At 55.3% G+C, this 20,532-nt stretch overlaps 1 protein-coding gene across 5 annotated transcripts in view; it reads left to right on the top strand.

Moving 5' to 3' along the window:
• The window catches only part of PTP4A3 (protein tyrosine phosphatase 4A3), a 72,823-nt gene extending 52,491 nt beyond the window's left edge, over positions 1-20,332 (top strand). For 4 of the 5 annotated variants that reach the window (XM_068933450.1, XM_068933453.1, XM_068933454.1 and 1 more), the window contains 5 exons: positions 2,739-3,561; positions 6,020-6,112; positions 11,903-12,033; positions 13,202-13,276; positions 14,190-20,332. In XM_068933450.1, the coding sequence (XP_068789551.1) occupies positions 3,457-3,561; positions 6,020-6,112; positions 11,903-12,033; positions 13,202-13,276; positions 14,190-14,307 (522 nt within the window). In that variant the 5' untranslated portion in view covers positions 2,739-3,456 and the 3' untranslated portion in view covers positions 14,308-20,332. Of the gene's footprint in view, positions 1-1,850; positions 2,069-2,738; positions 3,562-6,019; positions 6,113-11,902; positions 12,034-13,201; positions 13,277-14,189 lie in introns of those variants that run through there. The other variant, XM_068933451.1, reaches the window with a different exon arrangement.
• Positions 20,333-20,532: the final 200 nt, after the last annotated feature.

Genomic DNA, 20,532 nt, shown 5'->3' with positions numbered 1-20,532 from the left:
GCGCGCTAACCTGGCCCAGAAGTGCTCAGAGGAGGAGGTGGTCTCAAAGTCACAGCTCACCATCTGCAAGCGGGGACTAGATGGCATCTGTTAAAAAACAAGTAAAGGAGGGGCTCTGCTTTTCTGGCCAGGAACGTTGAGGTTTCCCATCCTTGGGCACGTCAGCGAGACCGCAGCGCAAAGGACAGCTAACACTGTTGCGGTCCTGCGGTGATGGGGAAGACTGTCCTGGTGCTGGCCACCCCTTCCGTGGCTCGACCGCTCATGGATGATGGCCAGCTCTGAAGAGGGAAGGCGTTTTCTTCATCCTTTTGAACCTTCTCCCCCCAAAAAAGAGTTGTCCCTGCGGTGGGCACAGGGGGTTGAAGTCCAAAGGCGTGAGCAGTTTTTGCTGTATAGGCAAGAAATGCAGACGGATGGTTTGGTGGGAAGGCCTCGGTCCACGTCTTGCACGCCCTTCCCCAGCCTCTGAAAGGCGTCCGGGTGAGGTGGTGGGTGCTCAACACGCGCCTCAGCCCAGGTGTCACCGTCCTCCTGGCCCCGTTTCCCTGCAAACAGCCACTGCCCTGCGTGTCAGCTCTCTCCGTACGCTCATCTTGTCTCTTTGCATCAGAAGACCTCAAGGTCTTCCCAAAACACATGGCCGAGCCCTGCCTCGCTGCCGGCACCCGCGCATGGGACACGGATGCTCCCGGGGTGCCGTGCGCACGCCGCCGCCCTGCTGCATTTCGGACATCGACTCCAAGCGGGAAGAAAACGCAGCAGAGCATTTGCTCGCCCGTGTCGGTTTACTTATGTGCTTATGTTCTATTTTGAGGATCTGGCCGCACGGCGCTAAGCAGCCTGTGACCCGGGGAAGGTACAAGTTTCAAAACAAGAGTCCGCCGCATAATGCCCGGCTGCTTCGCAGGAGCGGAGAGGGACGCCGGGTCCTCTGGGCGCGCGGCGGCCTCGCAGCCCGGCCCCCTTCCCGCGGCGGGTCCTTCGTCTCTTTGCCAGCGTAACCCTGGTAGGAATCGATGTTCCCTTTTTTTTTCTTTTTCCACCCCCCCTTTTTTCGCTCTCGTGAGCACAGTTTTCGTGGCTGGGTCTGGAGGGCAGAGCAGACCCTGCAGACCGTGCCCGGGCCCTCCTGCGTCTTTTGGGCGGCTGCTGCGGAGGTTAAAATAGCCCGTGAGGAAGCAGCTGGATCCGGGGCAAACCTGCCGCCTTTCTTCTTGGCGCCGCCGTCCTCGGAGGCGAAGGGATGCCCCTTGCGCTCTGCCTTGCCCGAGCCCGAGGTGCTTCAAAGGGAGCGGATGCGCCGGGGCGTTCGGAGCAGCCCGTGGGTGCAGCCTGGCAGTGCAGGGAGGGGACGCGCAAGCGTTGCAGACCCCCGGGCACTCGCGACCCCTTCCTCCGCTCCCCCCCACCCCACCCCACAACCCCCGGCAAAAAGCTCCTTTGCAAACAGCTTAGTTGACCTAAGAGCATTAGCGGTGCATTTGTTTGCCGTTAGCCGCCTGAGCGGTGTCAGCGGCCCGCGGCTGATCAGGGCCGGCGCGGCTCGCGGCGGGCAGAGCTTGGTTTTGGGGGGCGGAAAGCCGGCCTGCGGCGCGTGGTATCCGGGTTTGTTTCGGTGGCTGAAAGTGCGTCGCGTCCGTCTGCTCGCGGCGACCGCTTTTCCTCGGAGCTGGGGCTCGGGGACGTCGGTCTTTCAGCCCGCCGGGGAGCAAGGAAACGGTTTTAGCCGGTACGGCACGACCCGGGTTTGGGATGTTTTAGTTGCTCTTGCTGCCGGGGAGGCTGAGCGAGCAGCCGGTTTTCGGAGGGTTGCATTTGAGTCGCTTGCCATCCCGCTTGCCTTTCAGCGCCGGCGAGACTTTCCGCTGAGAGCTTCTTCACGTAACCCGTCGTTTCCTAATCCGCCGGCGGCCTCCTGCGAAGGCGAGCGCCGTCGGAGCCGTCTGCCGGCCGGCCGCCTTTGCCTGAAGCACCTGCGGAGGAAGGCAGAGCCGCGTGGCGACGCGAGGGAGCGCTTCCTCCCCTCGACGAGGCCGGCGCGGAGCGGGGACGCAAACGTGACGGTGTCCGTCCCCCGCCGCTACCCACCTGCGGGGGACAGGCGGGAGCTGGGGAAGCGAAGGGACGACCCCGAAACCCGGGGTCGGTGGCGGGGGGGAACCCGACTCCTCGGCTGCGCTTTCGTGGTGGTGGGAAGTCGCGGGGCCCGGGGAAGGGCGCCGTGTTGCAACACGCCGAGGGCGGCTGCGGGCTGCTCTCCTCGGCCCCTGCCGGCGCTCTTACGAAAACGCGGCCGAGTTGCGTAAAAACGCAGATGGCTCCGCGGGGATTAGGGGGAAGCACGCGCCAGGCGGCGCAGCTGGCACCCTCGGCCCAGGTAAGCCGCAGCCGGCCGCCCCCGGAGCAGCCGGATGGCAGCGTTGCGAGATTCGGGCTTGGCTGACCGAAACGTGCCGCGCTCTCCCCCGGACCCGGCGGAGGGATGAAGCGAGAGAGTCCGGGGTCGCCGGCACGTCCACCCCCCCCCACCACCACCACCCCTTCACCCCCACCGTCTCGGCTGACTCTTATCGTGAAGCTTGGCCTGGATTCGGAGCGGCGCAAGGTGGCGACGGTACCGGCCGGGGCGGTTTCGTCCCCTCGCCTCGCATCGCCCCGCCACGGCCTCCCGGGGTTATTTTGAGCCCGGCGCCCGGGCTGAGCTCACGGTTGTGTCTGTTTTGTTCCCCTCGCAGCCGCTCTCGGCGCCGCTGACGGGCCCCGGGATTGATGGAGGTGCTAGGGAGCGCCTTTGAGTACTGCGACGCCCAACATCGCGCCCCGTGAAGGAGCGCCCGGCCGCCTCGCCTCCCTTCTTCCCACCTCTCGGATTTCACCATTCAAGGCTCCCGTGCATGGATTGCCCGACCCAGGGACTTCTGCCGGCTGCCGCCGCCGTCCCATAGGCTCCGGGGGGCTCCCGTTGCCGCTCCCAAGTACTCCACATATCCCGATGGGGTAACGTGACGGAGGGGACCGTCGCGCCGGCAGCATCCCGATGCAGAGGCCTTTCTAGAGAGCGCGCGGCACCGGGCGGCTCGCGAGGACACTGCGGCGCTCCATTGCACGCGCCGAGGAAGCCGACACTACAGCAAAGGGATTTTTTTTTATTATTATTATTTTTATTATTATTATTATCATTATTATTATTGTTGTTGTTGTTGTTTGGCTTTTACCACAGGGTCTGTCGGGGTTGGGGGGGGAGTTGCGGTGTGGTGACGAACCCCACGCGCTCCCGAGAGCTGGGAATATTTGCACAACGTTTGGATATTGAGTTTCCGACTTATTTTTTTTTTTAAAGCGCTGAGCTTTTTTTCCCTCCGCGCGCTTTTTTTTTTTGTTTTTTTTTTGTTGCTTTCCCTCACCACCACCACCACCACCACCACTTCTGTATCACCCTCCTCGGATCCCGCCATGGCCCGGATGAACCGTCCCGCGCCGGTGGAGGTGTGCTACAAAAACATGCGGTTCCTCATCACCCACAACCCCACCAACGCCACGCTGAGCACCTTCTTGGAGGTAAGGAGGGGAGGTCGGTGTGGGGGGGGGAGGAGGTTGCATCCTCCGGCAGGGCCGTGGCTCCAGGTCTTTTTGGGGGCAGGACGTTTTGGGACCCCGAATGCAGACGAGGAGCAGGGCTTCGCCATCCGTGTCGCATCTCCTGCTAGATTGCACCGGGGCTTCGGCAGCGAGAAGCGCGAGTGCGCACCACCTCCCTGCAAACTGCCTCTTGGTGAGGACTTTGCATCCCAAGAGCCCTGGAGCCCTTTTCTTACCGCTCTCTGGAGATGGCCAGCCCTTTCCTTGCAACCCAACCTGGCAAACGGTGCGCCGGCTGCAGCCGCCTGTTTGCGTTCGGCGATGCAGCGGAGCGTCCCGCCTAAGGAGCCGGAGGAGTTAATGCCAGTAACGTTATCTCCGTGAAGAGGTGTTTTCCACGAGAGCCTGCAGAGCTGGCCGTGCCGCACCGTCCGCCTGAAAAGCTGCCCGGAGAGGTGGGAGCTCTGGCTGTGAAGCAGCTGATCGCGTGGCGAGGGACTTCGGGGGCTGATTAATGATGTGTGTTCACGGGTCAGGGCGTAAGGCTCAGACCTGCTCCCTTTATTGATGCCTGGGGGAAACTCCGCTTCCTGCAGATTCATTAGAGCCGGTGCAAAGGGCCTGTGCGTTGCATTAAGCGTAGGAAGAGGTCAGAAGTGTTTCAGCTATTGCTCCATTTGCAGGGAACCTGGTGCCTGCCCGCCAACCGAGCAGACCTTTATTTGCCTTAGACCTAAATCACTTCAACATGGAAAAACCTGCCAACACCAGAGACCTCCTTTGAGCGCAAGGAAACCCCTCCGTGCAGGTGTGAACGCTGCGGGCTCCGCAAGCAAGCGGAGACGGGGGCACACCTGCTCCGTGCCCGCATGCACCGGGCAGGAGGTGCTTGGGAACGTGTCGGCTCCGGCGAGGACAAAACCCGCCTCTCCTCCAGCCTACCTCGTCCTAATTTTTCACGACGCTCCGGAGTGCAAAGATATTTGCCGTGGTTTGGCAAGCGCGCGAGGGGAAGGGATCAGGCAGCCCATCAACGTCGCAGGCCCTCTGCGAGAAGCCGCGGAGATGATCTCATGCATCGCGCCGCGTGGCCGATGCGCCGGCACGTAATCCAAGGCCAATCCACGCTCCAGGTGATAAGCCGCGCTGGAAAAGGACCAAGTCCCTGCCTGCCTGCAGCGTTCAAGTAATTACTTGTGGGATATGGCAGCAAAACACCTTAGCTGGTGAAGAAGAAGCCCTGAGTGATTTGTAAGATGCTGACTGCGTTCGACTCGGCTACGCTGAGTGGCAGCCCTGGAAATCCAAAGCAATCGTCCTGCGTTTCGGCAGCAGTTTAAACAGCTCTATGCGTGAGCGTCGGTCCTTTTTTTCATGCCTGTGTCGAGGAGAAGAACTCTAGCTCCTTTATTTTGGGGGTTGCAAAGCCACCTGAGAGCGGAGCTGCAGCCTTCCCATGGAGCAGCGCAGGGCATTGGGGCGTCTTGCTGCAACGGCCGCGTGTCCATCCATCGCCTTGCCGACATCGTGTGCATGGCCTGCGCCCGCTGCTCAGGGAGACGGGGGCCGGTCGGGGAATGCATGCTGAAAAAGAAAGAAATTGGAAAATGAGAGTCTTCCAGCTCTGGAAAAGATTATACAGCCACTCCTGGTCTGGCTAAGTTATAGTTTCTGTAATAACCTGCATGCTGGTAGGCTTCAAAATATGCTCTCCAAGGCTCCGACATCAGCAGCTGTGTGTCTAAAGCCCCTTTTCTGAGAGAGAAAGAGAGAGCGCTCGCGTCCTGCGCATGTTGCTAAAAGGGACGCGGCCAGGATTACATCCAGCCAGGGTCACAATGCATTGAAAAGCCCCTGCTCTGTCACCACCGCCGGATTGCCACGGGTTCCCCGGTGGTTTTTCTCTCCTGTCACCTGCTGACAGAGCTATTGCAGCAGCCCGGGAGACAGAGCCCCTACATGGGAACCGGCAGACCGGCTTTTTTTCCTCTTCCTGGAACGACTCAGTTGCTTTTCACTCCCCTTGACTTGCAGGGATCGTGAGGCTTGATTTTACCGGCGTCAGGAAATCATTGCAAGCTGGCAGTCATGTGAGAAATATATTGCACTTAAGCACTTAGCAATAGCCCGGTCTCAGCATCTAGCTTACGTGGTCCCTGCTGCGACAAAGGGCAGGAATAGCATCTGAGCAAAGCGAAGCGCCGCCTGCACCTGATGCCACGTAGAGGGAGAAGGAAAACCCCGCCACCCTGGCTGCATGAGAGATGCTCGCCCGAGCTGGGCGCGGAGCTGAAAGTTTATTCCCCGCTCTTCAAGTTTTGCACTTAGCACCAGGTGCCCGGGCGCTGCTTTTAGGCAGTCTTTTCCCTGGAAACAGGATGGGTTTTTGAATGCCTTTGCAAATTCAAAATAACCCCCTCCTCTCCTGCCTCCCCAGGATCTGAAGAAGTACGGGGCCACCACGGTCGTGCGGGTGTGCGAGGTGACCTACGACAAGACGCCCCTGGAGAAGGACGGCATCACCGTCATGGTAGGTGGGCGGCGGGGCGGGTGCCCCAGGGATGCTGTCGGGAGGAGGAGAGCGGGAGGCTGAGACCTGCTCAGGGCTCAACTCTCTGCATGTCAGCCGACCCAGCTGGCACAACGGCACCGATGGCAGCACGTCCATGCAGAGTTCGGTTGGGGTGCAAACTCTCTCGGCTTTTTCTGTGTCCTGGGGCAAACGATTTGGCGTCAGCAGGGTCATTCTCCCCCCGGATCGTGAAGCCAGGTGCCTTGCCATTCACGAGGGAGGTTTTGGCAGCAGTAATTTGCCCTCTGAGATGCATTTGAAGTTGAAAAGCGCTCTCCTCGCTGGTAGTTAGGCCAGGCGCCAGTCAAGCGTTGCCCACTCCACGCTCGGGGCTCATCTCAACGCCGCAGAGGGCAGCACGTGAAAAGCACGCTGCATAAACAGAGGCTTTTGGCTTCCGGTGAGCATCCTCTGTACCCCAAAACTGGGGTTTTTCCGGCCAAATAGGCTCAGAGAAGCGCAGGAAGGAAGGTATCCAGGCTGGCAGGTCGGAGTCACATGGAGAGTGTCGAATATATGGAAAAATAGCTAGCAAGCAACCCTGCCCTTTGATAACTTTATGCTTTCTGCTGTTGAGGTCGGCAGCCTGTCCTCCTCTAGCCGCGGAAGGAGCTCTTTCAAGAGCAGTTGCTTCGATTACAGCTCTAGGGCCTGAAATCCAAGATCAGCACAGTAAGATTTTGGTCCGCTGCTACTAGACAGAGAACAAGTTATGTCCGGGAGCTCTGCGCACACATGAGATTGCTTTTGTCCCTTCTGCCTGGACGTTGCTTGGAAATCAGTGCTCAAAGGGAAAGATTCGCTTGCCGTCTGCCTTGAAATGGGCAGGAAGGGAAGCTGATGGGGACACTTGGCGCGTTTTTGGTGTATTTTAAGGCTCGGCGAGGAATGGCGCAGGGAGGTGCTACGGGTACAGGTTGGAGTGACTCGGCCTCAACACATCTCAATGCGAGCAGCTCGGCATCTGTGCTTAATATCTGCTCAATATCCAAACGCTGGTGTATTTTGGTGAGGGGGGGCTGGAAGATGAGCAGGCTACCGTTGGAAAAGTTTGGAAACACCTGGACTTTGTCCGGGAAGGAGAAGGGGATGGCAGAGGGGATATAGATGTTTTGGGAGAAATTACTGGCTTTCTAAGGTACTGTGGAAACCTTTTGGAGGCTTTTGTGTTACGTTAGCTGCCTGTTGTGCAGCCGAGTCTTCCCACTGCAGCATTGCTGCTCTGATGGGATTTCTGCAACAAACCTTCCCAAGCAGCAGGGGAAAGGAAGTATTCTAACAAGTGGGAAATTCTTAAAGAAAAATTAAAAAAATCAAGGTCTCCCTTTGGTAGACAAAGGTTGAAAGCTATGAACAGAAAGGGAAATTAAACCTCATTCAAACTCGGGGTCACAGACGGAGGCAAGGCTTTGGGGTTTTTCTCAAGGGAAGGGTTTAAAGGCTGAAGCGACGTTACGTTTGGGTTTTCCCTCTAACGACGGAGATGGGAGTTTGAGGTCATCCTCCGCATCTCCAGTGCGTTCGCCAGCATGCAGACCACGGCTTCCGGGCAAGGTCCCACGCACTCGAAACTGTGACTCATGCAGCCAAATTGGCAGGTGCTGCCAGCTCTGACTATCACTCCGGCTTTAAAGCATCCAGGGTATTAGTGCCTGATCCCACGTGGAAGATGCGAGTCATTCCTGTTACCCTCAGCATTATCTTATCCAGGGGGTATAAAAACTCTGTTTTTTTTTTTTGTTTTTTTTTTTGCTCTTTCAGCAGTTGGCAGCTTGCAGCTTTGGGAAATGAAAGGGAGAGAGGAGCAAGCCAAAAAAAAAGAAAAAGAAAAAGAAAAGGACGCTTTTAAATGCCTGGGCTGTGTCTTTAATGATAAGTAATGGGAGATGATGTCAGGCGCGATTGCCACGCTCGGGAATCTGCTCAGCCCTCGTGCAGGCTGTGCCAGGTGAGCTGGGGCCCACTCCCCAGCCCCGTGTGGGAGACGATGAGTAATCGGATAAAATCGGGAAGCTTTCGTCAGGTTATGTCTGCCTGGAAGAGCAGAGAGAGTCCCGGAGCCTGAGCGCTGCAGATATGTGGGCCCCGGCGTCCTTTACTGAACTGAGATGTTTCTTCTGGTGGGCTCAGAGCTCGCTGTGCCTCTCCCCTGCTGAAAAGTGAGCTTCACCTCTTATTTAGGAGGTCTTTTGAGATCCAGGAGGTCTTCTGAGATCCTGGCGATGCAGAGATCTCTCAGGGAACTTACTGGTTTGGGGAAGCTGAAGCCGTAAAGCTTGTTCTGGTCGAACTGCATTTTCCAGCCAGCCCAGACGATCCTGCGCAATGATCTTCAAGCAGCACTGGAAATGGTTTTTCAGTGGGGAGAAGTCACAGCTCGCAGAGCCCTAAAGGCAGCCGGTGAAAATGCCCCATGTTTCCCAGAGCGAGGACACGGGATTGCCTGCGGGAACAGCCGAGTGGACGCAGCCAGGGCACCGGCGCTGCAGCTGGTGGGACGTTCGCGCCTGGCTCCCTTCGAGCAGCTCGCAGGCTGGTCTCGGCGCTGGCACCCACCGGTGCTAACAGCGTGGGGAGGTCCAGCCGGTGGAAGGTGTTGCAAAAATAAAGGCTCCTGAGCTGGTTTCCCCCATATCTGCATTTCTCCTCCTCCCTCCGCATCCCTTGGGCGATGAACCTGGACGCAGTGTTGGTACCTGGGCCACCGCACACGCAGCACATGTTTTGTGGCAGCGTCATTAAACCGCCGGTCAAACAGGGTGAGGGCTGCGAAGGCAGCGGATGGCAGCAGCCAGGAGCAGCGCAGTGGTGCTGCTGGAGAGGCCGCTTCCCCGCTTGACCGTAGCAATGACCCCAGAAAGGGCAGGGGACGTACAAGGAGGACGTGCTCAGGAAGCCCTCCTGGATTCGGGCCTCGGTGGCTTCTGGATGCCTCTCTTGGGCTGCTCCCAGACAGCTCAGGGCATCGTCTCTGCCTCCCGTGCTTGGCCAAGTGCCTGGTTCCCCTTCTTTTCTTTGTCCCAGCCTACAAATCCCCTTGAAGCACTTGGGAAGAGCACGGCCGTCACCCTCCTAAGCTTCCCTGGAGGCTCAGGACCCATTTTCCCGAAGGGTGAATAGCTTTCCCAGCAGTTACCCCACACCTCTGCTCAGATAGAGGTGAACCAGACGCACAGTACAGTCCCCTTGGTGTGCCGTGACACGCAGGCGTACATCTAGATACGGGTGTCTATGTGGATTTATGTCTAGATGCATTCGCAGCCCTTGCTTTCCAAGTAGACACATGCTAGCTCGGTGTGCTCAGACTGCCGTATCCGTGGGGACTCTTCCGTTCATCGCTTCCGCCAGGAACAGGGTGAAGGGCAGAGTTTGGTCTCTAAAAGGACAGAGACTATGATGTCCTACATAAAGGATCTATATATAGGATATATATATATCTATATGATATGTGCTACATAGATCTAGCCTAAACAGAGATATCTATATCCTGTGTCTCTGTAGATAGCTGTATCTATATAGACGCAGTTGTATCTCTCTATAAATCTGTATGGCTACATATGGGTGTACACAATATATCTATATATAGGCTATATATGCTGGCCCTTTCTTTCGGGAATAGGCAGAAGTCACAGGCTGGTGAGCAATGGGCCCACCGAGTCCTGGCTCTGGTCCTCCAGCCTCCTCCTGACGCTGCAACGGCTGCAGAGAGGCAGCGTGCAGACATCCACAGCCACGGTACCTAAATGTACTGCGATGCGGGCCTGGCACACTCCCTTGGCGTTTGGGATGTGTGGCGTTGGATGCGTCCTCTCCTTCTGGCACCTCCACGTGCCGTAGGAGTTTTGGAGCGATGCATCAAACTAACGCCGCTGGCTCAGGTGGGGTTTGCATCGGCCAGGCAGAGAGCTGTAAGACTCCCCTTTCAGGTCTGCAAAGACCGAGCCTTGCGTGTGGCCTTTGCAGCCGCCGATAATTGGCAAAGACAGTATAATTGCAGTAAATGCGAATGGGTGTGAGCTGTAAGTGCTTAATTGCAGCGTGCTTTGATGCCGGGTAGGATTGCAAGTAGTGATTAGTGAGTCTTGCCTGACGGAGGCATCCCGGCTGGGTCTAGTTCTGTGCCACACCGTGTGTATCTGCTCCTTGGTCTCTGCTCCTTTTTCCGGCCACATCTTCTCCTTCTGCAAAATATCTCTCTGAAGACGTCTCAGAGCTGCTCCTCTGCTTTGGAGGAGAGCGCTGGGAACCTCTCCAGAGCAAGCGAGGACGGCAACACCTTGCAGGGCTCTGCAGGGCAGCAGCTCCCTTGATGTTTGCGCAGGCACCTTCCCGTCACATTCCCACCGCTCCCGGGGTGAGCAGGGTGTGCTGCTTCAGCAGGTCTCCCATAACGTTGGGAGATCTGGACAGAAATCCTGCCTCAGAACTGACGCATTGCGGTTTTAGCTGGAGGAAGCTTTATGTTATGGGATGACTGTGTGTCATCCCCAGTGCAAGCTTGGTAAACTGGGTGCCTGGTGACCTGCGTCCTCAGTAGAACTTGTGCTTTCCCTGTGCAGGGGAAGGAGATGGTTTTGCAGTACAGGCACAGGCTACGTAGCGTGGGATGACTCAGGTATTAGCGTTCCCTAACGCTATTTTCCTATCAAAGCCCTAGGCAACTGAAATTGCCTTACCTGTTGAAAACCAGCAATAAAATAAAGCTTAGCGGCTTTCTGCAGAATCTTTTAGCAGTGATGACTTCGGCAGCACAGCTTAGTGACTCAGTCCTTAGGCACAAGGGTTATGGCCGTATGCTTTCCATGTGCTGCGCACCGCAGTGCTGGGTTTCGCCATGCTGCATCTCCATCAAGCGATGTCCCCCTGCCTGTCCAAACCGCTGGCCTCCATAAGCTACGTCCATTGGGAAGCTGGCCACCTGGAGACTAACTCTCCAGCTTGGGGCACAGTTGCAGCAGGCGACTGCAGTGCAAGGTGCTGCATAGCTGGTCATGCTCGGCGCAGCAGCCAAAGCCCCGACGTTTACTCCGCATAGCTCAAGGGCCCTTTTCTAATGGCCGAGGAGGTGGTATGGCAGAGAGGGAGAGCATAGTCCGCTGCTCATGCAGGCTTTGCAAGGAGGCGTCAGGGCAGCCCTGGCGAGGTCAACGCGGTGGCATGGGCTGAATCCCAGCTGAATCCCACTTTTCCTCCACGAGACCTTGCAGAGCACTTGTACCGAAGCTTGTTGTGGAGGAAAATCTGTTCTGAATTGTAAACTTTGTGGGCAAATCTTTCGTTGGATGCTTTGCCTGAGGGCTTAGCTGTCAGAGTGGTATAATTGCTGGAAAGCACACCATTTGGCTCGGCCCCCATCAAGCTCTTTGAAGATGGGATTTTTTATTTAAGGATGCATGTTTTTCTTTTAAAGCCAATCTGCTCCAAATCCCAGGCAAGCCACTTACTCAAATCTGGTGTATCTCCTTGAGAAAGGTCACCCCGTGTGCATCTAGTGGCCATGGCTTGATGACCCCGTGGATTTTCACTAAACCCGTTTGACTGGCTTGGGACTGTAATGCAGCCAGCCCTGCACTGAATTGGGCATTTTGCTGCTCGCTTGCCCACACAAGCGAGGAAGCTAAGCATGGTTAGGCTCATCTCAGCAGTGAAAGGGGTGTTCAGCAAGTGAGACTCTGCTGTGCGCAAAGCGCCTACCCACCAGGGTCTGACCGGCTGCGTGTTCCTCTCTCATTTCTCTCTCATCCGTAGGACTGGCCATTTGACGATGGAGCGCCTCCTCCGAGTAAGATCGTGGAGGACTGGCTCAACTTGCTGAAGACCAAGTTCTGTGAAGACCCTGGCTGCTGTGTGGCGGTTCACTGCGTGGCTGGCCTGGGCCGGTAAGTGAGAGCTGGGGCACCAAGAGCTGCAAGCCTGGGTGAACATGCTGCGAAGGGGCTGCATGCTGCTGGAGCCAGAGCCAGCTCCTCTCCATCCCCTCCTTTAGCAGAACTGTTGCATGCAACACAGCAGGAGGCAAAGACATGAGCGAGAAGAAGCCGTAAAAGCTATGGTGGTAGCCAGATGACCCAGGAAGTGGGGCTGTGAGATGGACACTGGACAAGCCCTTTTGCCCAGAACATCATCCTCAGAGTTATTGGGGGAATTTCAGGGGTTAGCAGCATGGTCATGGGGATGCAGGGGACCATTCCTGTGTCTTCTTGGCCAGCAGGGGCTGTGACAGGTAGATCCATCCCATGTTGGAGTTCAGATAACCCAGAGCATCTCCCAGCTGGGTGAGGTGATCTCAGGGTCTGTGGTGTGTGGGCAAGAAGGACATAGGCTTGGAAGCACCCCCTGGAAGCACCCATGCTGCAGCACGTGGAGGACTCCTGTCCTCGCGGAGATGTGAGTCCCACCATGCTTGCCCATGCCCACATTGCTGCCTGTACACCAGGCTGAGCTCCTCGAAGGCTCCTCACAAGCGAGGTTTCTCCTGCACGTTGCGTGCTCCCAAATCCTGGGCGCCACATGTGCATCCGCAGCAGGGCGCATGGTACTGTCCTGGCAGTGCCCAGCAGCAGTTTCATTTCTAGTGTGACCTTGTCATGGGAGGTCTTGTAAAACGTTGCCCACTAAAGCTGGAAGTTGCTGCTTTTAGCTGTTTCACTTCTAGCTGCTGCAGGCTGGGGAGGTTTGCAGGGAAGACCAGGGTTGTATTTTACATATGTGTTTGCATCCAACTTCACTACAGAGAGTTGCCAAAGGCTTCCCAAATCCATGTGCTCACGAGCAGAAGAGCAGCAAACAGCTGCTAGCTCTGTCCTGTGGGTTTTATCCCCTTCGGTGCCAGAACAAGCTGCTTCTTGGGGCAGCTCTTGCAGCCAAGCTACAAGAAATTGCAAATTAAAAGCTAATGTTTATGATAAACACTCCGTTGTAACACTGCGTGGGACGGTCCCCACTGCATCCTCCCGTAAGGCCAGAATAGCAGTGCCCTGGATCCGGGCTGTGGTGCAGGGAGCAAATTCAGCTTGGTGGGTGACTGCCGCTTTTGTTGACTTTCAGCGCTCCTGTCCTCGTAGCACTGGCCTTGATCGAGAGCGGCATGAAGTACGAAGACGCCATTCAGTTCATTCGACAGTAAGTAGTCCCACGGGGATCGGCGTTTAGGTGCAGAGCCCTGCACTGGGGGAGACACAACTCCGCTGCCTGCGCACCGCCACCTCGGGCACTGCTGCGAAGCCTCCCCAGGGCAGGAGAGCAGCTTGAAGCAAGCAGGGAGTGGGAATCAGAAAGCCTGGAGAGGACCAGCTGGTCCCCTCCACGCCGTGCCTGAGCAATGTCGTTCACTGCCTCATTAGTTATTTATTGCCTCCCAAAGCATCGCAGCCCTGAGATTTTTGCTGCAGCAGCTTGGGGCAAAAATCCTTGCAGCAGCTGCCCTGCAGCCAGCACATTTCTTTCCCAGTCGGCTTGCAGGGTTTCTGGTGCCACAGACTGCTGCTCCGGGCAACGTGTCCATGCAAAAGGAGGCAACCAAGATGCAGCTTTGCCGCATTGCGAGCATTTTGCACTGATCTGACTCAACGCCGCTGCTGGGGTCAGCTGTGTTCATGTGTTCCCGTTTCCTCCCTGGGCTGCCTTGAGTGCTCGCCTGCCCTCGTGGTGAACTGCATCAGGGAATCAGGCTTTTTGCAGCCAGCCTGTTTTTTTTTCCCCTCTCTTTCTTTCCTGGGTCGTTTTCAGCTGGGTTGGTGTGATGGAGCACTGGGACAGGCAGCAGGACTTTGGCCAGAGAAAGTGGGGCAGCCTTGATTGGGGCAGCATGAGCTTTGCTCAGTTTAGACCAGGGTGAAGCTCCACAGTAGCTCATGTGGCCTGACCAAGTGAGCTTTTCAGCTGGGGCAAGCTGTGCACATGCGTCCTAGTGTTGCTCCAGCCAGTGGTTCCCATGGATTTCTGCACTGAGTCAGGAAACAGGGATGGGTTTGGAGAGGTCTTCTCCTGTCCGAGAGCAGCGCAACAGCAGGACCTTTCTTCTCTGTCTCTGCAGGAAGCGCCGAGGAGCCATCAACAGCAAGCAGCTCACGTACTTGGAAAAATACCGACCAAAGCAGAGACTCCGATTTAAGGACCCTCATAACCACAAGAACAAATGCTGCATCATGTAACCTCAATGACCTCTTGCCAAAATTCGTGCACACAGACACACGGGCACTCGCACGCATCCCCACCCCGCACACCCCACCCACCACCCCGCTCGCAGGCCCCACTCGGGGGGCTTGGGCAGGACGGGGGTGGGTGGCCTCGATGGAGCATGACCGACAGGTCCTTGTAGCCGGAGCGCTCTTCTTGCCGAACCCCCAAGAAAGGCTGTCTCCACCCGCCATGGCCCCGAGGAGGGAAGGCAAAGCCTTGACTCTTGGCTTTAGCAGGCAATGAATTCACGTGTCGGTTCTTCATCGCCTTCCTCCCTCCTCCTCCTTCTCCCTCCCTTTCCCTCCCTAGGAGACAGGGACTGAGCCCTTTGCACCAAGAGCACGTCCCTGGTGTGGAGAGATGGGTCCCCACTGCTCTCCCTGGGCATAGCGGGGCTTGGTGTGGGGCGACGCACAGCCAGCCCCAGCCAGGAGCCCAGCAGGACTGCGGGCAGGGCTGTGCCGTCCAAGGAGGGACTGGGACAGGAGGGCTGGCCTAGCCCAGCGCCGGGTGGCTGAGCATCCTAAGGCAGCAAAACCCTCTCCCCACCTCTTTCCTGTAAATTAGGGCTGCGGGCCAGAGCTGTGGGATGGCGCAGTGCCGGAGGAGGACAGGAGGAAGATGGTGATGGCAGGGAGAGATGAAAGAGGTCTTGGCAGCCTGACAGGTGACGAGGCTGAGATCGAGTCCTCCCAGCATCATCCCCTTTCTCCTGTTCCTCCCCCTGCCACTTCACCGGCTGCCTGCACTGCCGCCATGCAGCCTGGGACAGCACATGTGGGTACTGGAGAGCTGTCCAGGGGAGCTCACTCCCCCATCTGCTCCTCCAGACCCTGCAGCAGTGAAGCCTGGGCTGCAGGGAAGCTCAGGGACGAGGATGGGACTTTGAGGCCCCCATCTGTACCGGGAGATACTGGGGTGTGGGGTTGACACTGTGACCCCGAAGTTTGGCGTGCTCTTATTTGTAGCTTCCAAATTCAATGTACAAGGTTGTTGCTTCTCTCGGGGAGGGCTGGGGGTGATTTGCTGCTTGTCCAGGGGAGCAGAGCCATCGCAGTCCCCGGCCAGTTGCGGGCTTCCACAACAACGTCTCTCACAGCTTGTCCAAAAGCCAGCATTAACACTGCAGGGCTTTTGCTCACTAGGGTCTGGGATGGATCTTGACTGCCTTGTAAAATAATCCCAGAGCCATACTGCTGCCAGCTCCCAACCCACGCCCTGGGGTGAAAGGAAAGCAGCTCAGCGCTGGGGCTAAGTGTGCAGGAGACGTGGGCATGCCTGTCCTCTCCTCCTCCACCAGCCCAGCTCTCAGAGCTGCCGCATGCGCCGCAGTGTTGCGTCTGGCTGGGTCTTTGCTGGAACTGAGCAACGCATATCATAGTTTCCCATCTTGTCTCCAGGGCGGCTGAGTAGGGCAGGAAGAATCTTAGAGCAAACACAGCTTCTGGCTGATAATGTCCTGAGGGTGCAAAGCGCATCTCTGGGCATGTCCATGTCCTCCACCATTGCATCAGTGTTTGCTGTCCATGGGGCTGGGGCTTTAGTTCTCCCAAAGGATTTGTTTTTTGGTGCTCCCAGCAAGAGCCCATCACTGAATTTGCACCTGCTTTTTCCCCATCCTATGGCATCTGTAATGCAGTGCGTTGCCCGATAAGCGCCTGGCACCCCGTAAGCCCCTCGGGCCGTGCTCTGGGGTGGATGCAGAGCAGCACCTGAGCCAGGACATTAAACATCTCTCAACCTTCTGCCTTTGAATGCTTTCTGCAGCTGGAGCGGTGGGCACTTAGCGGGTTTGGAAGTGGTTTTTCTTCTGATGAGAGTAAGAAGAAATTTGCTAATTAAAGGAAAAAAAAAAAACTATTTATCTTCCACATGTCCTCTGACCTTTCTTTCTCCCATCATTGAGCCATGTAGGTGATCAGACAGACAGTGCGGGTCTCCAGCAAGGGAAAGCAAAGGGGAGAGATGACCCACTAGACAGATTGCCAGGTCGAAGCAGACTTCCAGGTGTGACCAGGGCATGCTTGGGAGCCAAGGGATGATCTGGGTATTGGACTCATCTGTCATTCACCCCTCAGCTACACAGGATCGCAAGCGTTGGGGCAACGCAGAAGGCTAGGAGCTAATCCTCAAGCATCTTGTGGGTTTAGGCTGCCCATCTTGAGATGCCTTCAATGTCCTGTAGAGGGTATCTCCATAAGGCTTGTGTGCCTTCAGAAATGTAGACCATCTGGAAAAACTTGCTTCAGAGGGTTTACTTCTTGGGAACTGCCAGGAAGGCTGGCTAGATCCCATTGGTATCTGCAAAGGTTTTGGGGCCAGCTTTGTGCCACCAAATTTGATCTGAGGAGCTGAGCTGTTTCTAGTGCTGCTCCTTCTCTCCCTGCAGTCCCCTCTGGGAGCCAGTAGCACTGCACAGCAGGCCTGGCCACCAAGGAGGAGAAGGGTCCGTCATGTCACTGCGTGAGGCATTGAGATGCTCTATCACGCGAGGGCTTGCAGCATCCCCATGGCATTGTGAGGCTGCACATCTCCGACCACTCCAAGCGCTGTCTTGGTGGGACGGCCCTTAGCTCCCTTGAGTTTCTTCTGTCCCATTCAGGCCGCCTAGTTACTACAGCTCCTATGGGGAAGAATCAGCATTCTGAGGGTCCACATTGATTGAGAAGGGTGAGACACAGGGCTGATCCTGTACAGCACTTCTGGCTGGGCACGGTGATCCCACTGGGTGCGTCACCATTCCCTTCCTGCTGGTGAAAGAGGTGCTCCAAGTGCTGCTCCGTCCCCAGTGGTGGCTGGAGGTTGCTCAGCATCGCAAAAGGGATAGCCCCGATCCTCCTTAGGCGGGAAACCTCATGTGTCGCACGTGCTCCCTGGTCATAAGAGGCAGTGCCTTGACTTGCACAGCATTTGAGGCTGCTGCCAGTGGGAATCGTTGCTTTGTACGTGTAGAAATGTTTCTGACTGGCACCTGAAGGAGCAATGTCTCCTCACTCCCCTCTGCTGCACTCACCTAGGCAGCGAGCATCGTGTAGCAGGGTTGCCTGGGGCATGCACTCCCAGGGGGGTTTTGACCACAGTGTTTTTGAGTAGGGGCTGAGACAGGGACATGGGGGGCTTGAAGTCATCCTCCTTTGGCCATGGAAACCTTCTCCACCTTCGTGGTCAAAGTGCTCAACTCTGATCTCTGTTTTGAGAGCACACTGGCATCTCAGCATGGTGAGCTTGCTTTTGGGGAAGAGGGGACAGGCTTTGTGGTGGTCCTTTGCTTCATGTGATATCAACCCAACCACCTTAAGCATAGTGAGCCTCTAGTGTAAGAACAGTCCTCTTATTCTCTTGATCTGGAAAAATCCATGTGGCCAAATCCTTCTGAACACTTCTGGCTGGCAGAGCAGTATCTTGATGTCCTTCCATTCTGTGAATCACTGCAAAAACTTTGCACCATTTTGCTGCTTTAAATGTTGTTTTGGGGCTTTGGACTTTTCTGTGTTTTTGGTTTTTGTTTTTTTACAACTGTCTCTCTCCTATCCTGGGACTTGCAACACCCTCTTGTGTTCTGCCCCACGGACACGACACCTTCACCTTAGGAAGTGAAGAGACTCTGCTACCTCAGGATTGAGAACAGGCTACGCAGTGTCTGCCCACTGGGTTTTGGAGGCTGCACAGTCATTCCTCCAAGAGGAGAATTTGGTGGGGTGGGGTAGGGATGTGTATGGAAAAGGGGATGGGCAGCTAATGGTGCTGCAGGAGGCTGGGGCTGGGATAACATAGATGAGGCTAGCGTACCCCAAAAGTGCTGATACAGTTTTCATGCCTGATGTTCCTCCCTCATTGTGTCCACCAGCCAGGCAGAGACGTGGAACTGCTTTCCCTGTCTACTTCCCCCTGGTTCGGTTGCACAAGCGACCCTGTGATTTCTGTCCCATGAGGACATGCTGTGTTGCAGGGGTTCGCTGCAGCCCAAGGCCACTTTCCACCTGCAAAGAGCCAGCCCAGGAGCTGCCCTTCTTGCATATAGGGTTTGAACCCTCTCTGAGGATGGGGTGAGACGGCCATGGGTTGCACATCTCGATAGCTTTTGTCGTTCCTCCAGCAGGGCTTGTGAAGAGCCCACCCTCATGCACGGACACCCACACATGGGTCTCCCAAGTCCATCCTCCGACATGCCACTGAAAGTGTCCCTGAGCTGAAGAGCTTGTCCTCTTTTTCCAGATTGGGCTGTTGAGTACTTGGGTTTTTTTGATATGGACTTGGGCTCCTACCTCCGAGGTGCCAACTTTGGAACGTTTCAGCCCAGAAACGCTTACAGAAATACAAAAAGCTGAGGGCTTTGTTTGTTTGTTTGTTTGTTTGTTTGTTTGTTTGTTTGTTTCCAAGTAGGTCTTGAATTAGAAATCCTGATGAGCTCCATTTCTTCACAAAAGTCTCGGAACAGCTGGAGAAGTAGGAGTCTGACAGCACTGTAGACACATAGTGCCAGAGTGAGGCCTGAGAGATCAAGGGCTTCGTGTATGGGCTGGTTCTCAGATCTTTGTACTTGTATGTTAATCCCTATTTTGCCTCAGATGCCAAGACACGTTGAAAGGAGAGATCACCGCCTTAAAAATCTGACATATTTGCCGATTCAGTAATTACTCTAATTCTCTCCATTGAATTTTCCAGGAAAACCAGGGAACTGACACCCCAAGGCTTTGGCTACAAACAAACCACCCTTTCCTGCCCTTATGTGAAGAAGCAAAGGCACAAACTGGGTTGCATCACTCCTCACCCATTCCCACCTCCCTCACCCCCTCCATGAAAACCCCGTGTCTTTCATAGACTTGCAGTGATGGAGCTCCAAATTGTAGCAAGCCCTTTGGAGATTCAAAGGATGGCAAGGCAGAGGTGCACTAACCAGCCAACCGAGAGCTTTGTAGGGTTTGCCCAGGGAGGAAATCATGGCTGAACCTTGTGCAGGGGATGAATGTGACCAGGAATTCATAGGTGTGTCTCTCCACCTGTAGCATTTTGGTTACGATGCTTGTTTCCTTTCCATTCTCCATACTTTCCAGTTGGACAGAGCGCATAGTGGGAGCAGCATTTGGAAGGAGGACAGCACATCCGTTGCAAATGGCCAGCTCTTTATTTAACAAAGACCTGGTTACACATATTTAAAAACTTTGCATTTGTAAATTTATATTATGGGTCTTGCAATAAGGCTGAGACTGTGGTGCTTGGGCTGAGAGCTTTGGATGGGGCTTATGGATAACAGATTTTCTGAGGATGCAAAGAGTCTTGCTCTATCTATAACAGAACAAGTCGCTTTATTTTACATATATTTTTTCTTGGGTTTGTTTGTTTTTTATGAGTCCCAGTGGGGAAGCACATGGAAAGATTCGTGACTTACATGCAGTTTCCAAGTTCTTATATCTCATTTGCTTCCAACAGACTGGGTAGGTGCAGTTCAGCGGGTGGATTTTGGTGGGATACTGTCTGGTGGGAGAAAAATGTGCCTGGTTTCTTTGTGCAGCGTGGGGTCCTGGGACGGTTGCAGTCACACTCTCAGGCTCCAGCAGACATTCCAGGGGAGGGGGCGTTTTTGACACATTCTGCTTTCCTTCAGACAGCGCTCTCCCAAAAAACTCTTGACTTCCCTGCTGTTTCTTTCTGTGCAACAAAAAGAACTGCATATTTTCCTTTTTAACTCCATGGGCAATCATAGTAGTATGTAGATTAAGCCCAGATGACTTTTTTCTTTTTTTTTTTTGGTCTGAGCCATAGCTAAATTATTATATCCAATGCTTTTTGTATCAGACAGCATCACGTTGAATATGCAGATGAGGTATAGGATCTTGACACTTTATAATCTTTTTAAAAGAAAATTGTCTGTTTACTTATGTCTTGTGTAAAAAGGAAAAAATGTATGCCTTTTAGTAATCACTTTTTTTTTTTTTTGAGTTTTCTGGTGGTTTCACTCCAGCAGCAGCGAAATAAAAAAGCGTTCACTGTTTTGTACATCCCTGTGTGCTGCGAGCAGTCCTCCCTCATGGGATTTAGTGAGAAGGGGGGGTATGGGGGAGGCAGAGCCAGAGTGGTGCCCGGGTGATGGAGCATGACCACAAGAGCGCTGGAAAGGGCCATGGAGGGATCACAAGGGATAGCCAGGGTCCTACTGCCTTCCCCTGCCTGGAGACCTCAGGTCATCCTCTGTGTGT

Source organism: Struthio camelus, chromosome 2 (assembly GCF_040807025.1).
Source record: "Struthio camelus isolate bStrCam1 chromosome 2, bStrCam1.hap1, whole genome shotgun sequence".
NCBI lineage: Eukaryota > Metazoa > Chordata > Aves > Struthioniformes > Struthionidae > Struthio > Struthio camelus.
Note: the sequence above shows the minus strand (reverse complement) of the source record. Positions and strands in the feature narration are given on the sequence as shown.